This window comes from Onychomys torridus, chromosome 6 (genome assembly GCF_903995425.1).
Source record: "Onychomys torridus chromosome 6, mOncTor1.1, whole genome shotgun sequence".
Classification (NCBI taxonomy): domain Eukaryota; kingdom Metazoa; phylum Chordata; class Mammalia; order Rodentia; family Cricetidae; genus Onychomys; species Onychomys torridus.
Genome location: NC_050448.1, coordinates 117,413,540 through 117,431,229, shown reverse-complemented (window position 1 = coordinate 117,431,229; position 17,690 = coordinate 117,413,540). Strand labels below are relative to the sequence as shown.

Genomic DNA, 17,690 nt, shown 5'->3' with positions numbered 1-17,690 from the left:
CAGAGCTTCCCAGTTCATTCTTCGTTTGCCAGTGGTGCAGTAGGAGTGTGTGAGCTATAAAGAAAGCAGCTTTATTTAGGTTTACCATTTCTGGACATCCAGGGTTAAAGGGCCATAATTGGTGATGGCATTCTTCCTGACGGACTTCCACAGTGTGCAGAGAGGAGGTGTCTTTGGTGGCTGTTCTTTTTATAGCCACCAGGATTTCATCATGGGAGCCCTATCCTAATTATCATATTGAATACTAATCACAAAGGGCCCAACTCCAAACATCATAGTCAGATTAAGTTTCTTAAATACTTCTCAGTGAAGATTAAATCTCAGCAGTAGATCCTTGGGGACATACTCATACCACATTTAAACTTCAGCAATCACCATTTTGGCAATGTACAAATAGGTGATAAGTAAGATGGAGGTGAAAGATGGTCAGGGTGTGGTCCGACAAGAAAAAGAATGGGACTGACAACATTTAGTTATTTTCCTACATGCTTTTCTAAAGAAAGAGACCGAATTCATGAGATTCTGTCTGTATGAGATTTCTGTGTTTTGTGATCTGAAGGTAAGGACAAGATAAAGACAGTCTGAGAGAATGCTGAGAGTCAGTTGTGAACATTTTGAGACTACGCTAGCATCTCAACATATAGTAGGCATATGGAGCCAGGGAGTCACAACAGTTTCATTGACCCTGTCTTTGGCATGACATTCTTTCTGCATCGTGTATTACCGGTATGCAAATTCGGGAAAAGAAAGTATTTAAATTGCTTCTGTTTAGCATATTTAAAACAAATGCCACAGGCTTCTTCCCTGTTTGTGCTTTAAGGTTTCTTCCTGTGACAATGATGCTGAGGTAATTGAGCAGAATTTCTATTTCTGGTTTATTTTACTTATATGCTTGCTCCCCTTGACCAAAATAAAATATAGGATGAGCTGTTTAGTTTATGGTTGCCCTCATTATCTGGATTCTGAATTTTAGTGTATTTGCTTATTTTAATAGGGAATCACTGTCCTTTTGCCTTCTGGGCTATATTTTCACTTTGTGATGAGACCTGTAACTTTGTAATGGTAGTTTGCATATAGATGAACTTTAAAAACTGTGTTGGATGTAGAAGACCCTAAGATCATCTAGGTAACTTCCACATTTCTCATGATAGCATTCTGAAGTCAAGGGAATAGTGACAACTAGCATTTATTGAGTTATTATGTCATGTAATCATTGTAACAATCCTTTAAATGAATGAGTGAATTGAGTTTCCCCCAAATCACATACATAGTAATGGCATGGTTGGCTTCAGCAACTGTTTCCCTTGTAAATGTGCATACAGTTTCTATAATGTAGTTTTGTACAGTAGAGATGAATAGTTAATATATTTTCTACTATTAGAGTAAATGTTTTCTTTGATTTTTAAATTAATAAAAAGAAATACCTTTAGCTTACATATCACTTAGCGCAGTGAAACTGAGTTACTGAGTAGAATGCATGTTTAGTGAAAGTCTGTGATGGATGAAATACACGTACTGTTCATGTTTGTCATTTTGTCGCTCAGCAATGTTTTATTGAATTAGATCTATGTGTATTGGGATTTGTCTGCTTTAAGAAAAGAATTTTAGAACTGATAATATTGAAAAACTAAATGAACATAATGTATTTTATTTATTCCTTTATCCCAAATTATATAGTATAGCACTCAGTTCTAATTTGGTAAAGTAAGAGTTATTTCCTTAAGCTTAAAATAATACTGTGATGGTGGGAAAATGTTTGTAACTTTTAAGAGTTAGCTACTTAAGTATAAGCGTACAATTGGAATGTATTCATAGTGTTATGTAGTTACCATCACTATTTAATGAAAACTTCATTGTCCTAAATGGGATCTCTATGACATCTTACTGGCTAATTTCTGTTTTGGGCCCGGTCCCATCTATCTTACAGCCACCAGTATAATGTAATAACCGTAATAATCTGCTTAGACTAATTGAATGCTGAGCTTGTCCTTGAGTTAGAATGGTTCCTTTTGTCTGTATTTGTTTCATATTTCTAGCTATTTATGAAAACTTTCTTTTTTTTTTTTTTTTTTTTTTACATATTGTAATTTTATATTTGCTTTCCAGAGATGCTGAAAAACATGTATTTGCAGCTTGTAGGAGATCAAGCTAAACGATGTAAACATCCCGGCATTTTTATTGAGTAACCAAAGAAACACTGGGGATTAAGGACTGTGATACATAAAAAAAGTCTGGCAGTCTCAAATCAATGCATTTCCTTCCCTTCCTGCTAGATGCCTAGAGCAGGAAGCACACCAGTATAAAAGATACTTGGGCTTGTGATCTAAAAGAAGTTAATCCCCAAATGCGGATGTGAGCTGGACTCAGGAGAGGGAGGGCGCCAAGATCCTCCTTTCATGTTTGTGTGCAAACAGAAATACAGCAGTTTAAAGAGTTTAAAAAACGTATTTTTAAAATTAATGCTTTGTTTTAGGTTCTATTCTTTTTCTTTGGCTGAAATGTGAAGTTTCCATGGATACTTCTTTTTCTGTTTCTTAACCATCACATACTACTATTTCATAGTAAATAAATGGGGAAATTATCAGAGACTATTTTTCAGACTATTATTTGTTTTTGAATAAAGAATTTAAGAAAAAAGCATGAAAATCATTTCAATTTTAACTTCTTTAATCAAGCAAGATAATTTCATGTTGCCCAATAGTATATTAATGGAATTTTTTTGTATGAACAAAATATAATTTTACCTGCATTAGTGTTGTTGTGTTTTAAACTGAAGTTTCTAATGAGATTTGTTTATTGCAGCTGAAAGATGGTGGCAAGGCATCACAGGCACATGTGAGAATAGGCGATGTGGTCCTCAGCATTGATGGAATTAGCGCACATGGAATGACTCATCTTGAAGCCCAGAACAAGATTAAGGGTTGTACAGGCTCTTTGAATATGACTCTGCAAAGGTAGGTTGAATTTTGTCACTGAGAGAGAACTCAACATCAGGGAACTATTTCTGTGTGTTTGACTCATGTTATGTAAGAAGCAGTTTTTATATTGCTGTATCAGGTAAATAAATAAAAAGTATAGTAGCTCTTCAATTGGATCGTCATGTGGCATGTGAATTAATGAAAACTGGGCTATTTTTTATGTTATCCATGAACACTGGTTGTATGGTTTTTGAGAATTCAAGAATTCCTAAAAATTTTCAATAGGGTTCAGGCTAAGAATTCTTATTGTAGGATAAATTGTCGCTTCATATTCTGAGCAGTATATTAGGGTATGGCCTTCTGTGATATGGTTTGACTTTCTCTAGATTCTTTTTTACCTTTCTTATTTTGAATAGATAAACATTTTTAATACGTGCTCTTGAAGACTGGACTTTTAAATTCTATGAGTTTTTTTTTTTTTTTTTTTTTTTTTTATTAAGTTCTTCTGTCCTCAACAATAAGTTGTATTCTTACTGATGATAATAAGTCAGGTGTTTTGAGTATCCCAACACTGGACCTGCGTTGTAGTCATTATATCACAGTGCTTATTAAAAGCAGTGTTGGCCATGCTGAATCAGACCTGGATATGAGGATCAGAGGTACAGGCAGTTGAGATCCCTGTTATTGTCATAGATTTAACGTAAGAGTCACTGTGGTATCTCTGACTTTGTATGAAGGAGAATCAGCTCTGAACCTTATGTATAAGGAAGGAGCCTGATTATTACCAGGGTCATAAGTCCCAGTTTTAATGATTTCTATTTGTAAGAAATAATAGTATTTTTATTCTTTGAGAATTCACACATGCATACAATATATTTTGATTATTTACCCCCCAGCCCTCCCTAAGTGTGCTCTAGTTTATCATATATGGATGATACCATACTTTATCCCTGAAACAACTCTATTTTCCCATAAACTGTCATGCAAATTGTGACTCTTGAGCGAAGAAAATAAAATACAGAGTATCTTTCAAACATATTTGATAATAGGAACTTTCCTCTCAGATTCTTTCCTGAGACTAGTGTTCTGTGGAGAGCACTTTGGATGCCTCTCTTCTCTTTGTTGATGATGTTCCATGGACTAATACTTAAAGGAGTCAGGCAGAGCAAAATACACTTGACTGTTTATATGAGTATCGGTGTAAAGTTGAGTAGGGAAGAGTTTTAATACTTAGAGTTACTTAGATTTATAGATCTAGTTTATTGTGTTATGATTGTCTAACCAGCTGAATCTTTGCATTTTTATATGTTGAAGAAATTTCTTTAATTGGGATCACCGAATCACCAGTTATGCATATATAAATTTTTGATAGCTACACATTTTAATGCATGGAAAGATAATCAATGAAAAAAAAACCAGTCTATAGCCAATGTTTTCATCCTGCCTGTCTATAGAGGCATGCAACATAAACATTGTTACTGATTAAGTGAAGATCCTCATTTTTTTCTTTATAGACAGTTTTGCCATGTTTGAATTTGAAGGAGAACAAATAGTTAAGTTTGTCTGAGATATCAAGAATATAAAACACATATAGATGAGGATCGCTGTTTCTCACACCCTAAAACTGGGTCCACATAGCCATGTAAGCTCCTCTGTGGGCTGCAATCATTTCTTTATTACCAGCGTTCTTGTTTTCACGTTGTCCTCTTTATTTTAACAGTCCAGACACTATATTCCTTGTTTTTATAAACTGGGACTCAGTATTTTATTTTCTTTTGAAAACACTGAGTCTCATAAGACTAGATGAAAACCAGATGTTACCCTGTTTGGATGCATTTCCAACTCCAGCAGTCTGCTACTGACTCTAATAAAGCTACTGAAGTACAAAATCTGACTAACTTACAAAACCAACTCAGTATTATAAACATTTGGGGATTCTGTTCTATTGAATCTTATCTTTCTTTTTCCAACATTGAGATTCAAAGACCCAGAATATAAGAAAGAGTTTTAGAGTTCTGTTGTAATTAATTCTCTTCATGTTTCTGAACATATCTTATATTGTGTAATATGAGCCCTTTATGATGCTGTGTATGAATTTGTGCCTGTGTGTGTGTGCATATGCATCTATTTCTGTCTCTCTGTCTCTCCCTCTCTCTCTCTCTGTCTCTCTGTCTCTCTCGTGTGTGTGTGTGTGTGTGTGTGTGTGTGTGTGTGTGTGTGTAAGTAAGTCAGAGGTCTACCCCTGATGTCATTCCTTAGGTGTCACCCACCTAATTTATTTATTTTTTTCATTGTTCATTGGCATGCTATTCACATTAGACTAAGCTGACCTTTTAGGGAGTGCTAGGGCCTAACCTGCCTGTTTCCACCTCCCCAAGTGCTGGCATTCGAAGTATGGTCGACCACTCCTGGCTTTCTTCATGGGTTCTGAGGGTCAACTAGGTCCTTTGGCTTGTGTGTCAATCGCTTTCTTGACAGAACTATTTCTCCAGATCTATTATGGATATTTTTTTAAAGCTTATAGCACAGCATTCGACAGTTCTTCTGAAAAAGTACTTTTGCTTTTTAAAGAGAAAATATGACACTGAAGAATTATCGAGTCTCTTCTACTAAGACCCATCTCTTTTTCAGTTCTTTTTCTAGCATCACAGCAAATATGCTAAGCTTGAATACTGTTGTTAATTGTTTTTTCTTGCTTCTTACCAGTCAGACTGTTCTTAATTCCCCTTCCATACTGAATCACCTGCAATAGTACTTTTGCTATAGACCTCTTTTTTTATAAACAGTTTTCATTGTGACTATGGAATATTCTGTGCAGATTTGCATTAGTCCTAGTTTCCTAGAATCAGAATGTGAGAATAAGACGACTTCTGCAAGTACTAATAAGGATCTTCTTTTAAATGTTACTTACGTACAAGACAATGGGTGAAGCAGGATTCGGAAGCAGGGAGGAGGCACTTGGACAAAGCTGTGATTTCATGAGGATACCTACCTTCTTGGATCTAGCAGGAAACTTGGAAACAAAACGGCAGCTTTGTTTGTTCCGCCTTGAATTGGAGAACTGGACTTTGCTTCCCAGTTTTGCTTGTGTTAAGTTTTTGGTGACTAGCTATCTTGGAGGGGCTAGGAGAGGAAGGGAGTGAGCAGGGTGGGGTTAGGAGGTAGTTTCTTTTGGTTCCACAGAAAGTTGCTGGTCTGAACTTTTAGGAGTAGTGCAGGGGACCCTGGGGGTTTGGTGTACTGGGATCCAAGCCTGGCAGCATCTTATTGTGAGGTTTTTCCCATACCTGAGGCCTCTGCTTAGGTTCTGCTCTGGTTATATTAGGGCTGCCTGTGCTCCCTGGTCTCCATTACTCATCACTAAGTGCCCTCTGTTCTGTTTGACAGAGGCTTCTCACACGTCTCACACATCTCTTTGCTGCCTCATCAAATTCTTTTTGTCTGTTTGCTGCCCATGCATGCTATTATGTCTACAAAACCTGCTGGAACCTCATCTCCTGCTGTGCTAGTTTGCTTTTCTGTTGCCCTGACAAACCATTGACCAAAAACAACTTGGGAGATTTAGGGGATGGGAGGGTTTATTTGGCTCACAGGTTACAGTCCGTCACTCAGGGAAGTGAGGACCCAGACTTATGACCAGACCTGGAAGCAGGAACTGAAACAGACCATGGAGGGATGCTGCTTGCTGACTTTCTCCCTGTGACTTACTCAGTTAGCTTCCTTACACAGACAGGACCACCTGCCAGCGTGGCACTGCCCACAATTGCTGCATCATTCATCAGGTCAATGTGCAGGAGGTTTACTTGGATTTTAATGCTGGGAAGAGACACCATGACCATGACAACTCTTATAAAGGAAAGCATTTAACTGGGCTGGCTTACAGTTCAGACATTTAGTCCATTATTGTCATGACGGGAACACACATGGCACTGGAGGAGAAGCTGAGAATTCTGCATCTAAATTGGCAGGCAGCAGGAAGAGAGAGTGACACTTGGCCTGCCTTGAGCATCTGAAACCTCAGAGCCCATCCCATGACACACTTGCTCCAACAAAGCCACACCTCCAATAATGCCACTCCCTGGAACCTATGGGAACCATTTTCTTCCAGACCACCACAGAGGCATTTCCTTATTTGAGGAGTTCTCTTCCCAGTTTGTGTGTCAAGTTGACTAAAACTAGCACACTTGTCTGTGGTCTCTTCCTACTGCTGCAACCTCTGAACTTGAAGGAAACAGTACATGTTACTAATTTCTGCATTTAATTACGTGCTAGGTACAATCTGAAATGTCCAGGCTAATTTCATGAGTCCTTTACAAATAAACCTAATTAGTTAATAGTCATACCTAGTGCTGTCTGTTCTTCAGCTAATTATCCCGTGCACTTTAGTTCTCCTTCTCTGTTTAGGCTTTGTGAACCAAGACCCCGCTTTCTGCACTGTTTGTGTTTGATGATAGTATATTGTGTAGTTTTGTGCTTTTAGTACACAATGAATAATTATTTGGTATGTCAGCATTCCTTAGGATTATTTGTTTATTCCACAAACACTTATTGAACTTACTGTAATAATTCAGACATTATTGTAGATGCTGAGAACTAAACAGACTCCCTAAAATCTCTTCCCTCATAGTGCTTTCAGAGGGCAAACAGACAAATGCCCAGAAAATTTAGTGTATAATACATTGGTTGCAGTAAGCATCGTCAAGGGGAAAAAAGCATTTGGGGAGATAGAAAATGCAGACGTAGAGATTGTTATTTAAAACAGTGTTAAGGAAAGCTTTACTAGCTTATTGGGCCTCTGGGGCTCCTGTAACTGAGGCAGAGGAACAAGATAGCACATTAGCTTTTCAGAGTACTGTAAGTAAAGGCAGTGTGGTGGAAAGTGAAGTCAGAGTGTAAAAATGGGGCAGAGGAAGATAGCCCAGCAGGGCTTTGGGGGTCATTACAAGCTTACTAATATAATTAAAATTTTTTTATCCTGTGGGAGGAAAAGACATGAGAAACTTCTGGGAAGTTATAATTGCTAGAGCAGAGTTTGGGAGATAAGTGACTTTGTTCATGGAAAGAGAGGGTACTGGAGGGAAGGACAAATCATGCTTCTCTCATATCTTAATAGTGGCCTACTGTCTTTTCTGCTTAGCAGTGTACAAACACCAGATGAAGACCCTTGATGATAGATTCCTTCCTCTATCCAGGAGCCTGCAGTGTGTGTGTGTGTGTGTGTGTGTGTGTGTGTGTGAAGATCACAGTTAAAAGAAAATTATCTGAAATTTTGTCTTTTTTTTTTTTTTGTTAATTTTTGGGCATAAATATTATATATCTACTATTTTTGAAGTGTATTTTTAAAAAGTAATTTCATCATGAAGTTAAAACTCAATTATCATACAATAAAAGTTAGAATTTAAATAAAGTTTAAAATTTAGAATAAGAAAAGAATTCTTGTTTGATAAGATTGTTGTGTAGTTGTTCATCCATGTCTTGTCCAGTTTTTGGAGCACATAATAAGGCAAACATTGTGCTTCTGTAGTAACTGAAAACACTCACCCTTGCCTCCTGTTCTACTACTATAGGTAGCTGTAACTTATGAGAGATTTTAATTCCCGTCACATCCTTTTCCGGAGTTGGGTTATTTATTTATATTGTGTGTGACTTAAACTAATTCCAAGAATAGTACACTGGACTGTGAGGAATTGTACTTAACATTACTTCTCCAATTAGGATAAATCAGGCAAATAGACGTGAATATTTTAAAATGCCAAATCCATTTTGTTTTTTATTTTTATCTAAGTCAAATGGTTCATTTTTAAAATGGCATTATTTCAGTTAATAAATGAAGAAAATGACACTCTAGTTTCTTAAGTGCTTATTGGCTAAATTGTTAGATTCTATGAATAAGACTTTAACAGCTTCACATTTCAGTAATTCTCCACATGAGGCATTAATAATAAACTTGCTTCTAACTTACTGTCTCGTTTGGGGAAGGTCACTAAACTCTGGGTCTTAATTTTCTTGACTATAAAATGAGATCATACATGATTTCAAAATCCCATTTTTGCAGTAAAACGTCTGGTTCTTGTTCTGGTTTTTCAACTATAAGTTCCTTAGAGCTTGTCACTAGATCAAACCAACTTGCTTGCTTATCTTGGCTGAGAGAATCAGGAAATTGGACGTTCTTCATTGGAGCCATCTTCCACTGGGCCAGGTTAGCAAAGTGACTTGGAGGTGAAGGGCATGTCAGATAGATGTGCAGATAGCACTTCATCACAGGGTAGCAGACACTTTTATCCTTGTTTGCTGTTTTTGAATTAGGCCTCTTAGAATCATGGAAAGTTTATGTATGGCTTTTTTGTTCTTCCTTGGTTTTCATTAGTGGTGGCATGTCTGGGGATTCTTTTTTTTCTTTTGTTTTTCTTCTTCAAATTTCACTTAGTGTATAACTTGATATGACTGGAAATGAAAGGTCTAGAAGGGTTGAGTTTTGAAAAATATTGATGTACTCTTTTTCTGCCTCCTCTGTCTATATCCTTCAAAAAACAACAACAAAAAAATTGTCAGAGGTCCAGTAACTCCTATTAATGAATGACAGATTGGAATAATTTAACAGGCACATTGAGTTACAAGAAAAAAAAAAAAAAAAAGAGAAAGTAGCCTTGAACCAGACTGAAGCTATTAGTCACCTTCTGTTTTGTTTCATCGGATTGCTTAATACCCTATTACTGTAAGCTGTAGGGGTTCAGCTCTCCATTTATTTCACTAAGAACATGGAGGCAGGATTTTAGAAAGTTGCAAAGCTGGTTTGCTTTTAAAAGCAAAAGTTTTCAGTTCTGTATCTGCAGTATTTGAATTAAAACTGTTAAGTGGTGCTCTTTTTTTTCCGTAACTGGAGCCACATATGGTATTGAGTGTCCTGGTTTTTTCTTGTCATTTCACATGTCTTTCTAATACCTGTTCTGCAACTTGACATTTACTTGTTGGCTGTGTTTCAGAGGGTCTTTGTGATTATATACCCACTTACCGCCATCCCTGTTTGGAAGTGCTGTGTAAGCGTGCGTGTGTGGCCGTTTCTTTTGTGAATGACTTTTCATACACATCACTTCATGCTTAAGTCAGTCCAGCAGAGGTTGGTGTTAGCATGCCCACGTTTCATAGTTTAGAAAGTTTATATGATTTGCCTAACAGAGCTGTTTCAAAGGCTGTGCCTCAGTACTCCCAGCCTTTTTCTAAAAGACAGGGTCTTACTGGGGAGTCTGGCTGGGCTTCAACTCCGGGTCCTCCTGCCTTAGCCTGCTGGGACTGCAGGCATGTACTACCATGCCTGGCGGTCAGTCTTTCCTTTCCCTGTTGTAGCAGAGAGCTTGGTGACTAGATGAATTCATCCCTCATGTATACTTTAAAAGATAGTGTAGAAGCGCACTAGGAATGGCTGAGTCCTTCTCATTTGTCTCCTTTTCAGTATTCTATTATAGACATTAGAACCCAGTGGTTTTCTTTGGGCTTCAGAGCACCCTCCAGCCGGGCGGCGGGGGCGCACGCCTTTAACCCCAGCACTCAGGAGGCAGAGGCAGGCAGATCTCTGTGAGTTTGAGACCAGCCTGGGCTACAGAGTGAGTTCCAGGAAAGGCTCCAGAGCTACACAGAGAAACCCTGTCTCAAAAAACCAAAAATCCAAACCAAACCAAACCAAACAAACCAAACCAAACCAACCAAACAAACAAACCCCACCCTGCAAACAGACGACACTAGTGAGCATTAGATGGAGTACGTGCTGATTTCTAAATTTGAATACTACTTATTTTTTTGGTTGACTGTTCTGCTAAATTATTATTTCTGTATTAAAGTTTGAACATGTTTTGTTTTTTAAGTAGGCTTCTTATATGTTACTATGAGTAGTTACTACGTTCAAGAATTAAAACTTATCTTTTAAAGGACTGTTTGAGGAATGTGACCAGAAAAGTGATTATTAGTCAGGCATAGACAGAAAAGTATCATATCTTACTTATCTGTTTCTTTCTTTAATTCAGTAGTGATAAAGAGTGTTAGAAATAAACATGAAAGTTCAATGTAGTTCAATTTTTGAATTACCAATAGTCCTTTGACCACAATCAAACCTGGTAAACATGAACTTCACATCTTGAAAGTGTGCAATTGTTTTAAACATGTAGTCATTTATTGTTCAGAAGAAAAAACAAAACAATTTTAATGTTATTATAAACCTCTGGGGGAAAACCCTAGTAAATAATTACATTTAAAGACTTGTTCTTCACTTGTAAATGGGGCACCACAGGGCCAGCTTTACAGTTATTATAATGAAATATTGTATAGAAAGAGCCTGTGAAAAAATTCAGGTATTTCTCTTTCCTTTTCTCTGTCTTCAGTTGAGGAGTGTTAATGTGATATCCATTGTAAAATTACATGGAAGTCATGTTTGTTTTGTCTCTTGGAAACAGTGGGTGTGACCAGAGGAGAACAGAAAATGAGAACACTTAGCTGGTAGGCTCTTCTGAGAAAGAAAGATGCAAATTTAGAAGATGGGATTCTTTAATTTTCACCCAAACGACTGTCTTAATGAAAATTTTCCAAAGAGTGTATAGTTCCAAGCATGTTGTTTACTACACATTCACCACTGCTTTGCCTCATTATTGTTGTCTTCACCAGTGATTTATGTCCCATCTGGTAAGAAAAATAGTGATGCAAAGAGAAAGCAGTCCACACCTACTTGTTTACTCTGCCGTCCTCTTGTTCTCCTTGGAGGAACAGTAGAGCTACAGTTCTCCTCCACTGGGGTGAAGTCGGAAAGATGAACAAATACTGACGCTTGGTCTTTCACCTGCCCATCTTTTGCATTTTTCCAGGAAACCCAAAATTCATTTGTACTTCTTTAATTTCCTAGGTAACATTGAAATCAAGTAACTTTCTAAATTCTGGACTGTGCTTTTATGAAATGTTTAGAAATAATTTTATTTTAAAATGTAATGTTTATCAACACTACCATTAATACTGGGAATTAGTTGGAAAATGTCAGTGTTCACTAAAAAAATGTACTTTCATCAGTTTTACCTTATGATTAGCAGCTTAAAGGATAGATAGTGATTTGTAATTTTTTCCTTTAAGAAACTTCAGACTTACGCTGGGCATGGTGGCACATGCCTTTAATCCCAGCACTCAGGAGGCAGAGGCAGGCAGATCTCTGTGTGTTCAAGGCCAGCCTGGGCTACAGAGTGAGTTCTAGGACAGGCACAAAAGCTACACAGAGAAACCCTGTCTTGAAAAAAAAAAAAAAAGAAACAGACTATTTTTTGGGGGGTCATAGACTGTGCTACATGCTCAAAGGAACATAATATCCCATTGAAATGAAAGGCCTCCTGGAGTTGCTCAAACCTGGGTCAGGTTCTGAGGGATAAAGAAGGTACTTCAGAGCAGTGTGTACTGAAGCAGTATGGCAATGACAAATGTCCACCAGGACAGGTGTTGGATGGACATGTTAACCAGCTAGACACATAATAAAAACAAAGGGAATGCTTTGTAGGGTCTTTGAACTAGTAACTGTCTGGTATAGACACAGCCATAGAACCTGGAGGAAGGTGAAGAGAAACCAGGGGTAGAGACAGGTGGGGCAGGATGGCAGTTATTGAGGGCCAGTGAATACTACATCCATAATCCATAGAGTAGTCTGGGTAGGAGGACTGAGAAGAGAGTGTCTCTCAGGTGAATAGCCCAACTGAGCGTAGGTTGAGTTCTGACTCTTTCTCCTTCCCTTGTTCCTCTGTTCATTTTAGTATGGTTTCTGCTCCCTTGTTTACTAAAACTACCTCTCACTTGTATGTGTCCTCAAGGGTAGTGTGGTCAGACTGCATTCTACACCTTGACTCACAAATTTGTATCACTTACTCTTGATGTTTTGATGAAACACCCAACAGCCACCCCATTACCCAGATTAAAAAAACAAAACAAAAAACCCAACTCTTTCTTGTCAGCCTACCATTCATTCATCTGTAAGCATCTGATTGTTAGCCTTTCTGTATGTCCCCAAACAGACTGTTTGAGACTGGAGTAAAAGGAGAGGGCCAAGCTGGGCGGTGGTGGCACACACTTTTAATCCCAGCACTCGGGAGCCAGAGCTAGGTGGATCTCTGTGAGTTCGAGGCCAGCCTGGTCTACAGAGCGAGATCCAGGACAGGCACCAAAACTACACAGAGAAACCCTGTCTCTAAAAACCCAAAAACAAAAAAGAGAGAGGGCAAGCCCCTAGCATGCTGGTCATTGGGCACAGAAACACAGTCCTCATGTTTGCTCTCAGGAGACTCCAACTTTTATAAATACTATAGTACAGTTTTAAATGAAGATGTAAGGGTTCTACATTTATTTAAAGTGTCTGTATTTATTTTAAAAATCCAAATCCAATATATATGTGATTTAAGTAGACTTAAGTCATGGATCACTTGTGAAAACAAAACAATGCAATTGTGATTCAGGTTGGGATGGCTGGCCAAAACTATTTCAGGCTATCAGAATGTCAGGGGAGGAGAGGAAGTTCATGCAGCATGGGGGTGTCGAAGTGTGTTCCCTTAGAAAGACATAGTTCACAGGGCAGTTGAAGGAGAGTAACTTGGAAATATTTCCCTGGCTGGATCTACTTACCAGCAGAGTAACACTGCATTGTACCAAATTAACCTAGTCTTTATTTTCATTGAAAATTGAAAAAGCTCAGTAGAGTTTTCAGATGAAGAGAGCAGTTCGCATCCTTACTGTATGGAAAGAAATGTTCCCTGCCTGAAACAGAAGACACTGATTACATAGTTACTGCCTTGCGTTGTAGAGAATGCCACTCTTTAAAATACAGTAATTTTTGCTGTTATTGCCTGATAAATTTAGAAATGATTCATTGTAGCTAGAGTTTTCCTGCCTGGCCCAGTCAGGACAAATCTCTCTTACCCGCCAGTCCCACAGTCGCTCAGACCCAACCAAGAAAGCACACAAAAACTTCAAACTGTGTGGCCGTGGCAGGCTGCTTGTTATCTACTTCTTCTATCTTAAATTAACCCATTTCTGTTAGTCTATACTTTGCCACATGGCTCGTGGCTTACCAGTGTCTTTACATGTTGCTTTTCATGGAGGCGGCTGGCCGTGTCTCCCTCCAACCTTCTATTTCCCAGAATTCTCTTCTCTCTTGTCCCGCCTATACTTCCTGCCTGGCCACTGGCCAATCAGAACTTTATTTACCCAGAGCGATATCCACAGCAATTCATAGGAAGTTAGTAGTGAGACAGACTGGCCATTCTTCTATGTTTAATGGCAGCAGTCTCCTTTGAGTTCCAAATAAACATCTTTGGCCGTAGCTTAAGGGACCTTTGAAAGGGTTGAAATTCAAGCATTCCCAACTGTTTTCCAGTGGCTGCAGTTGCTATTATAGTCTCAAAGACTGAAGTCGCTCAGGCTTATAGGAGTTGAAAAGTAAAAAGGAGAGATTGGCTCTGTCTACCTCACATGGGGCAGAGTCTTTATACTGTCAACCTTGTCTGAAATTGCCTCCATTTTCCAAAAAAAAAAAAAAAAAAAAAAAAGAAAGTCAGCTTTATGACTACATTGCCTAATGACTCTGGTTCTTTTTCATAATTACTTTTTCCTTCCGTGATTCCTATTAACAGTCTTTCTCTGAAGTTAATATGAACCTTGGGGCAGTTTGGTAAGGGTCATGTTACTTTAAACATTCAGTTGACAATTCTGAGTTAAAATCCCCCTCTTACAAATGAGTTCCCTTTATCTTGGCTCTGTTCACTGACACTGTTTTCCTGGGAATCACATCCTGTTACAGTGAATGCAAGGGACTTTCCAGGTCCTTTTGGTTTCATTGGAATTATGTTGTATACACCAGGCTTTGAAATCATAAATTACTTAGTAGTCCCATGTGTTTTTGTTATCTGAAAATATTTTGGGTTATCAAATTTATTCTAAAAACTAAGAATTTTTGTATTTTAATGATAAAGCTAGTTTACTGCCTCACTCAAGAATTTAAATCTCTTTGGCACACTAAAATAAAGAATAATATGTCTTTTTCAGATTTCAAATACTCTATAATGTTGGTATAGATTTCATTTTCTAATGTGAATTCTGGTTCATGGTAATGTGTTAAAGAATTGCTCTGATGTTTCTTATTTTTGCATGCAAATTCCCTTGCTGTGTGATGTTTACAGTTGAAGCTATTTTAATAGTATGCAGAAACCCTTTTCTCTTTCGTTTATTCATTTGAGGATGCTTATATTAATGGTAACAATATTTGTGTTTCTAAGAACCTTTGATGATGGTTTTTCTTCTAAACTGTGAAGAGGAACATGTCAGAGTTGTTGGGAAGCCGTCTCTGTTGCTTTTAGTGCAGCATGAGAATTCACTGAAGACTATTAAAGAAGTAAGCTGTCTTTCAAAGATACTGAGCTAAGAATATTATGTGCATTAGCCATTTAATCTTAGTATTAACATTTATGACAGATGCCACCTTATAAAAGTTCTCTAGAGTCACACAATTCATATGCATACAAACCAGAGTTCAACCTGTCATTAATATAAATTATTTTTCTATATTACTTTCTTTTTTTGTTGTTGTTTTGTTTTGTTTCTTTGTTTTTTTGTTTTTCGAGACAGGGTTTCTGTGTGTAGCCCTGGCTGTCCTGGAGTTCACTCTGTAGACCAGGCTGGGCTTGAACTTACAGAGATCTGCCTGTCTCTGCCTCCTAAGTGCTGGTATTAAAGGTGTGCTCCACCACTACTAAGTACTACACTGTCTTTTAAAATATAGAAATGGAAAAGTGCAGTTGTTTTAATGATGCTTGTTCTTCAGAATATACAATAAATAGTTTTGATATTAAATATATTTTCATAGGAAACAAAGTTTTGCAGTAATTTGACCTTCTAAATTTTAGTTATATGGGTAATACTAGCAAGGAATTAATGCTGTTTGAAAATGTGTAGTTAGAAGCTCACAAACTATTTTAGCAGCACCATTACCTCCTTCATTCACTCAACAGCCCCAATGAATAGACTGTTGAATGAGTTAAAGCAGCTCTAATACTCTCTTCTATGAACTAGTTTTTCAGTTGAATGAAAAGACATGACCACTTTCATGTATAAAGTCTTTGTAGATTTAGAGCCTTTAGAGTTGGAAGAAACAGCACCAGCCAACTTCATTGGTTTCTGTTTATACTTTGAGGAACAGTTTTGAACTCTCTCCTAGTTCTGTGATAACTCAGTCATAATACAAGCCTTGGAACTGGAGTTAGGCAGAGGAGTAGCAAGGAGCACCAGACATGTATTAGCCTTGTGACCCTGACCTTTGTGCCCTGCTTGCTAGTTGACCTTCATCTGTTGCTTTTTCCATGTGTTTTGTGGTTCACTTACAGGGTTTTTAAAGCTGTCTCCTTAGTATCATGAAACACTGTGACTATTAGACTCACCAGTGTTTCCTTAGATTGCTCATTTTTCTGAATTTCTTTTTGTGGAATGTCTACATTTCTTCACTGACCTGTAAGGTACCAAAATGTCCTCTCAGTACTATATGTGACTGAAATTTGAATAAACCATATGTAATAGAGTTGCAGGTAGGCCCTGGGTTCAATTCCTAGCAGACAAATAAGTAAACCAAAAGTTTAGTAATGGTAATTAGTATTCATTACTGGTAGCTGAGCAAGTCAAAAATCCTTCTCCATGCTTCACACATTTCTCATTTAATTTTTTCAAGAACTGAGGTACAATTGCTGTTGCTGTTATTATTATTATTGTTGTTGTTCATTTATTGATATGATGAAATAGAAGAGGATGGTGCTTAAGTAATCTGCATATAATCACAGCTAGGATTTAAAGCCCAGGTAGTCTGCTTGGTGCAGTGAGCAGGGTGGAGAAAGAAAAGACTTAGGAGCCAGTTTCACAAGAGTAGGTAATAACTGCCAAAGGCTGGATGGGGTGGACTGAGAATTGTGCCTGTGGCAGGCTCCTGGGCCCAGAACAGGTTGAGTGACATTCTGCTGCAGCACTGCTGCTGATCTTTGTCTCCTGCCTCCTTCTTTTGCTTATCTTCCCTTTTAAACTCTTCCCTGCTCTTTTGTTTGGTTTTCTCCCTTTTCACCTCCTGTTAGTAACACTCATTTAACAGATACTTGCCAGGTTGTCCTTGGTGTGGCCCTCTTTAGTTGCTGTTCAGATACAGAGGAAGGAAAGAGCTCTTGCTTTACAGGAATGCCTTGTCCCCAAGTTAGTGTGGGAAGGGCTATCTGAATGGTGGAAGTTTCTGGGGGCGGGGGTGGGGGGGGCTGGTGGGGGGGGGTGGGGTGGGGTGGGGTGGGGTGGGAGCCATTCATCCTTTGTTATGCTTGTTTTCCTGTTGTATTCTTAGAAAGGATTTGAGATAAGGTCCATATGGGCTAGTGAGTGCTCTAGCTACCTGGTTTCCCTAGGGTTAGAATGTGGCCCTTTAATTAATTCATCAGCTAATTAATGAATTAATTAATTTTATGCCCAAATTTCAGTTTCCCCTCATTCTCCTCCTTCCTCTCCTCCTAGTCCCTACCCACCCACCTTCTCTCTGCCTCCCCTCCACTCCTCCTCCATTTCTATTGAGAAAAGGGCAGGCCTTCCATGGATGTCAACAAAACATCCTAAGGAAACTCTCAGAATCAACTAACCTGAGCTCATAGGGGCTCATAGAGCCTGAACCGACAACCAGGGAGCCTACATGGGACTGACCTAGGCCTTCTGCATACATGTGACAGCTGTGTAGCTTGGCCCTCT

General features: G+C 38.2%; 1 protein-coding gene across 11 annotated transcripts in view; it reads left to right on the top strand.

The window, feature by feature from the left end:
* The window catches only part of Pdlim5 (PDZ and LIM domain 5), a 182,599-nt gene that overhangs the window by 55,033 nt on the left and 109,876 nt on the right, over window positions 1–17,690 (top strand). For all 11 annotated transcript variants that reach the window (XM_036190204.1, XM_036190203.1, XM_036190209.1 and 8 more), the window contains exon 3: window positions 2,803–2,954. In XM_036190204.1, the coding sequence (XP_036046097.1) occupies window positions 2,803–2,954 (152 nt within the window). The remainder of the gene's footprint in view (window positions 1–2,802; window positions 2,955–17,690) is intronic.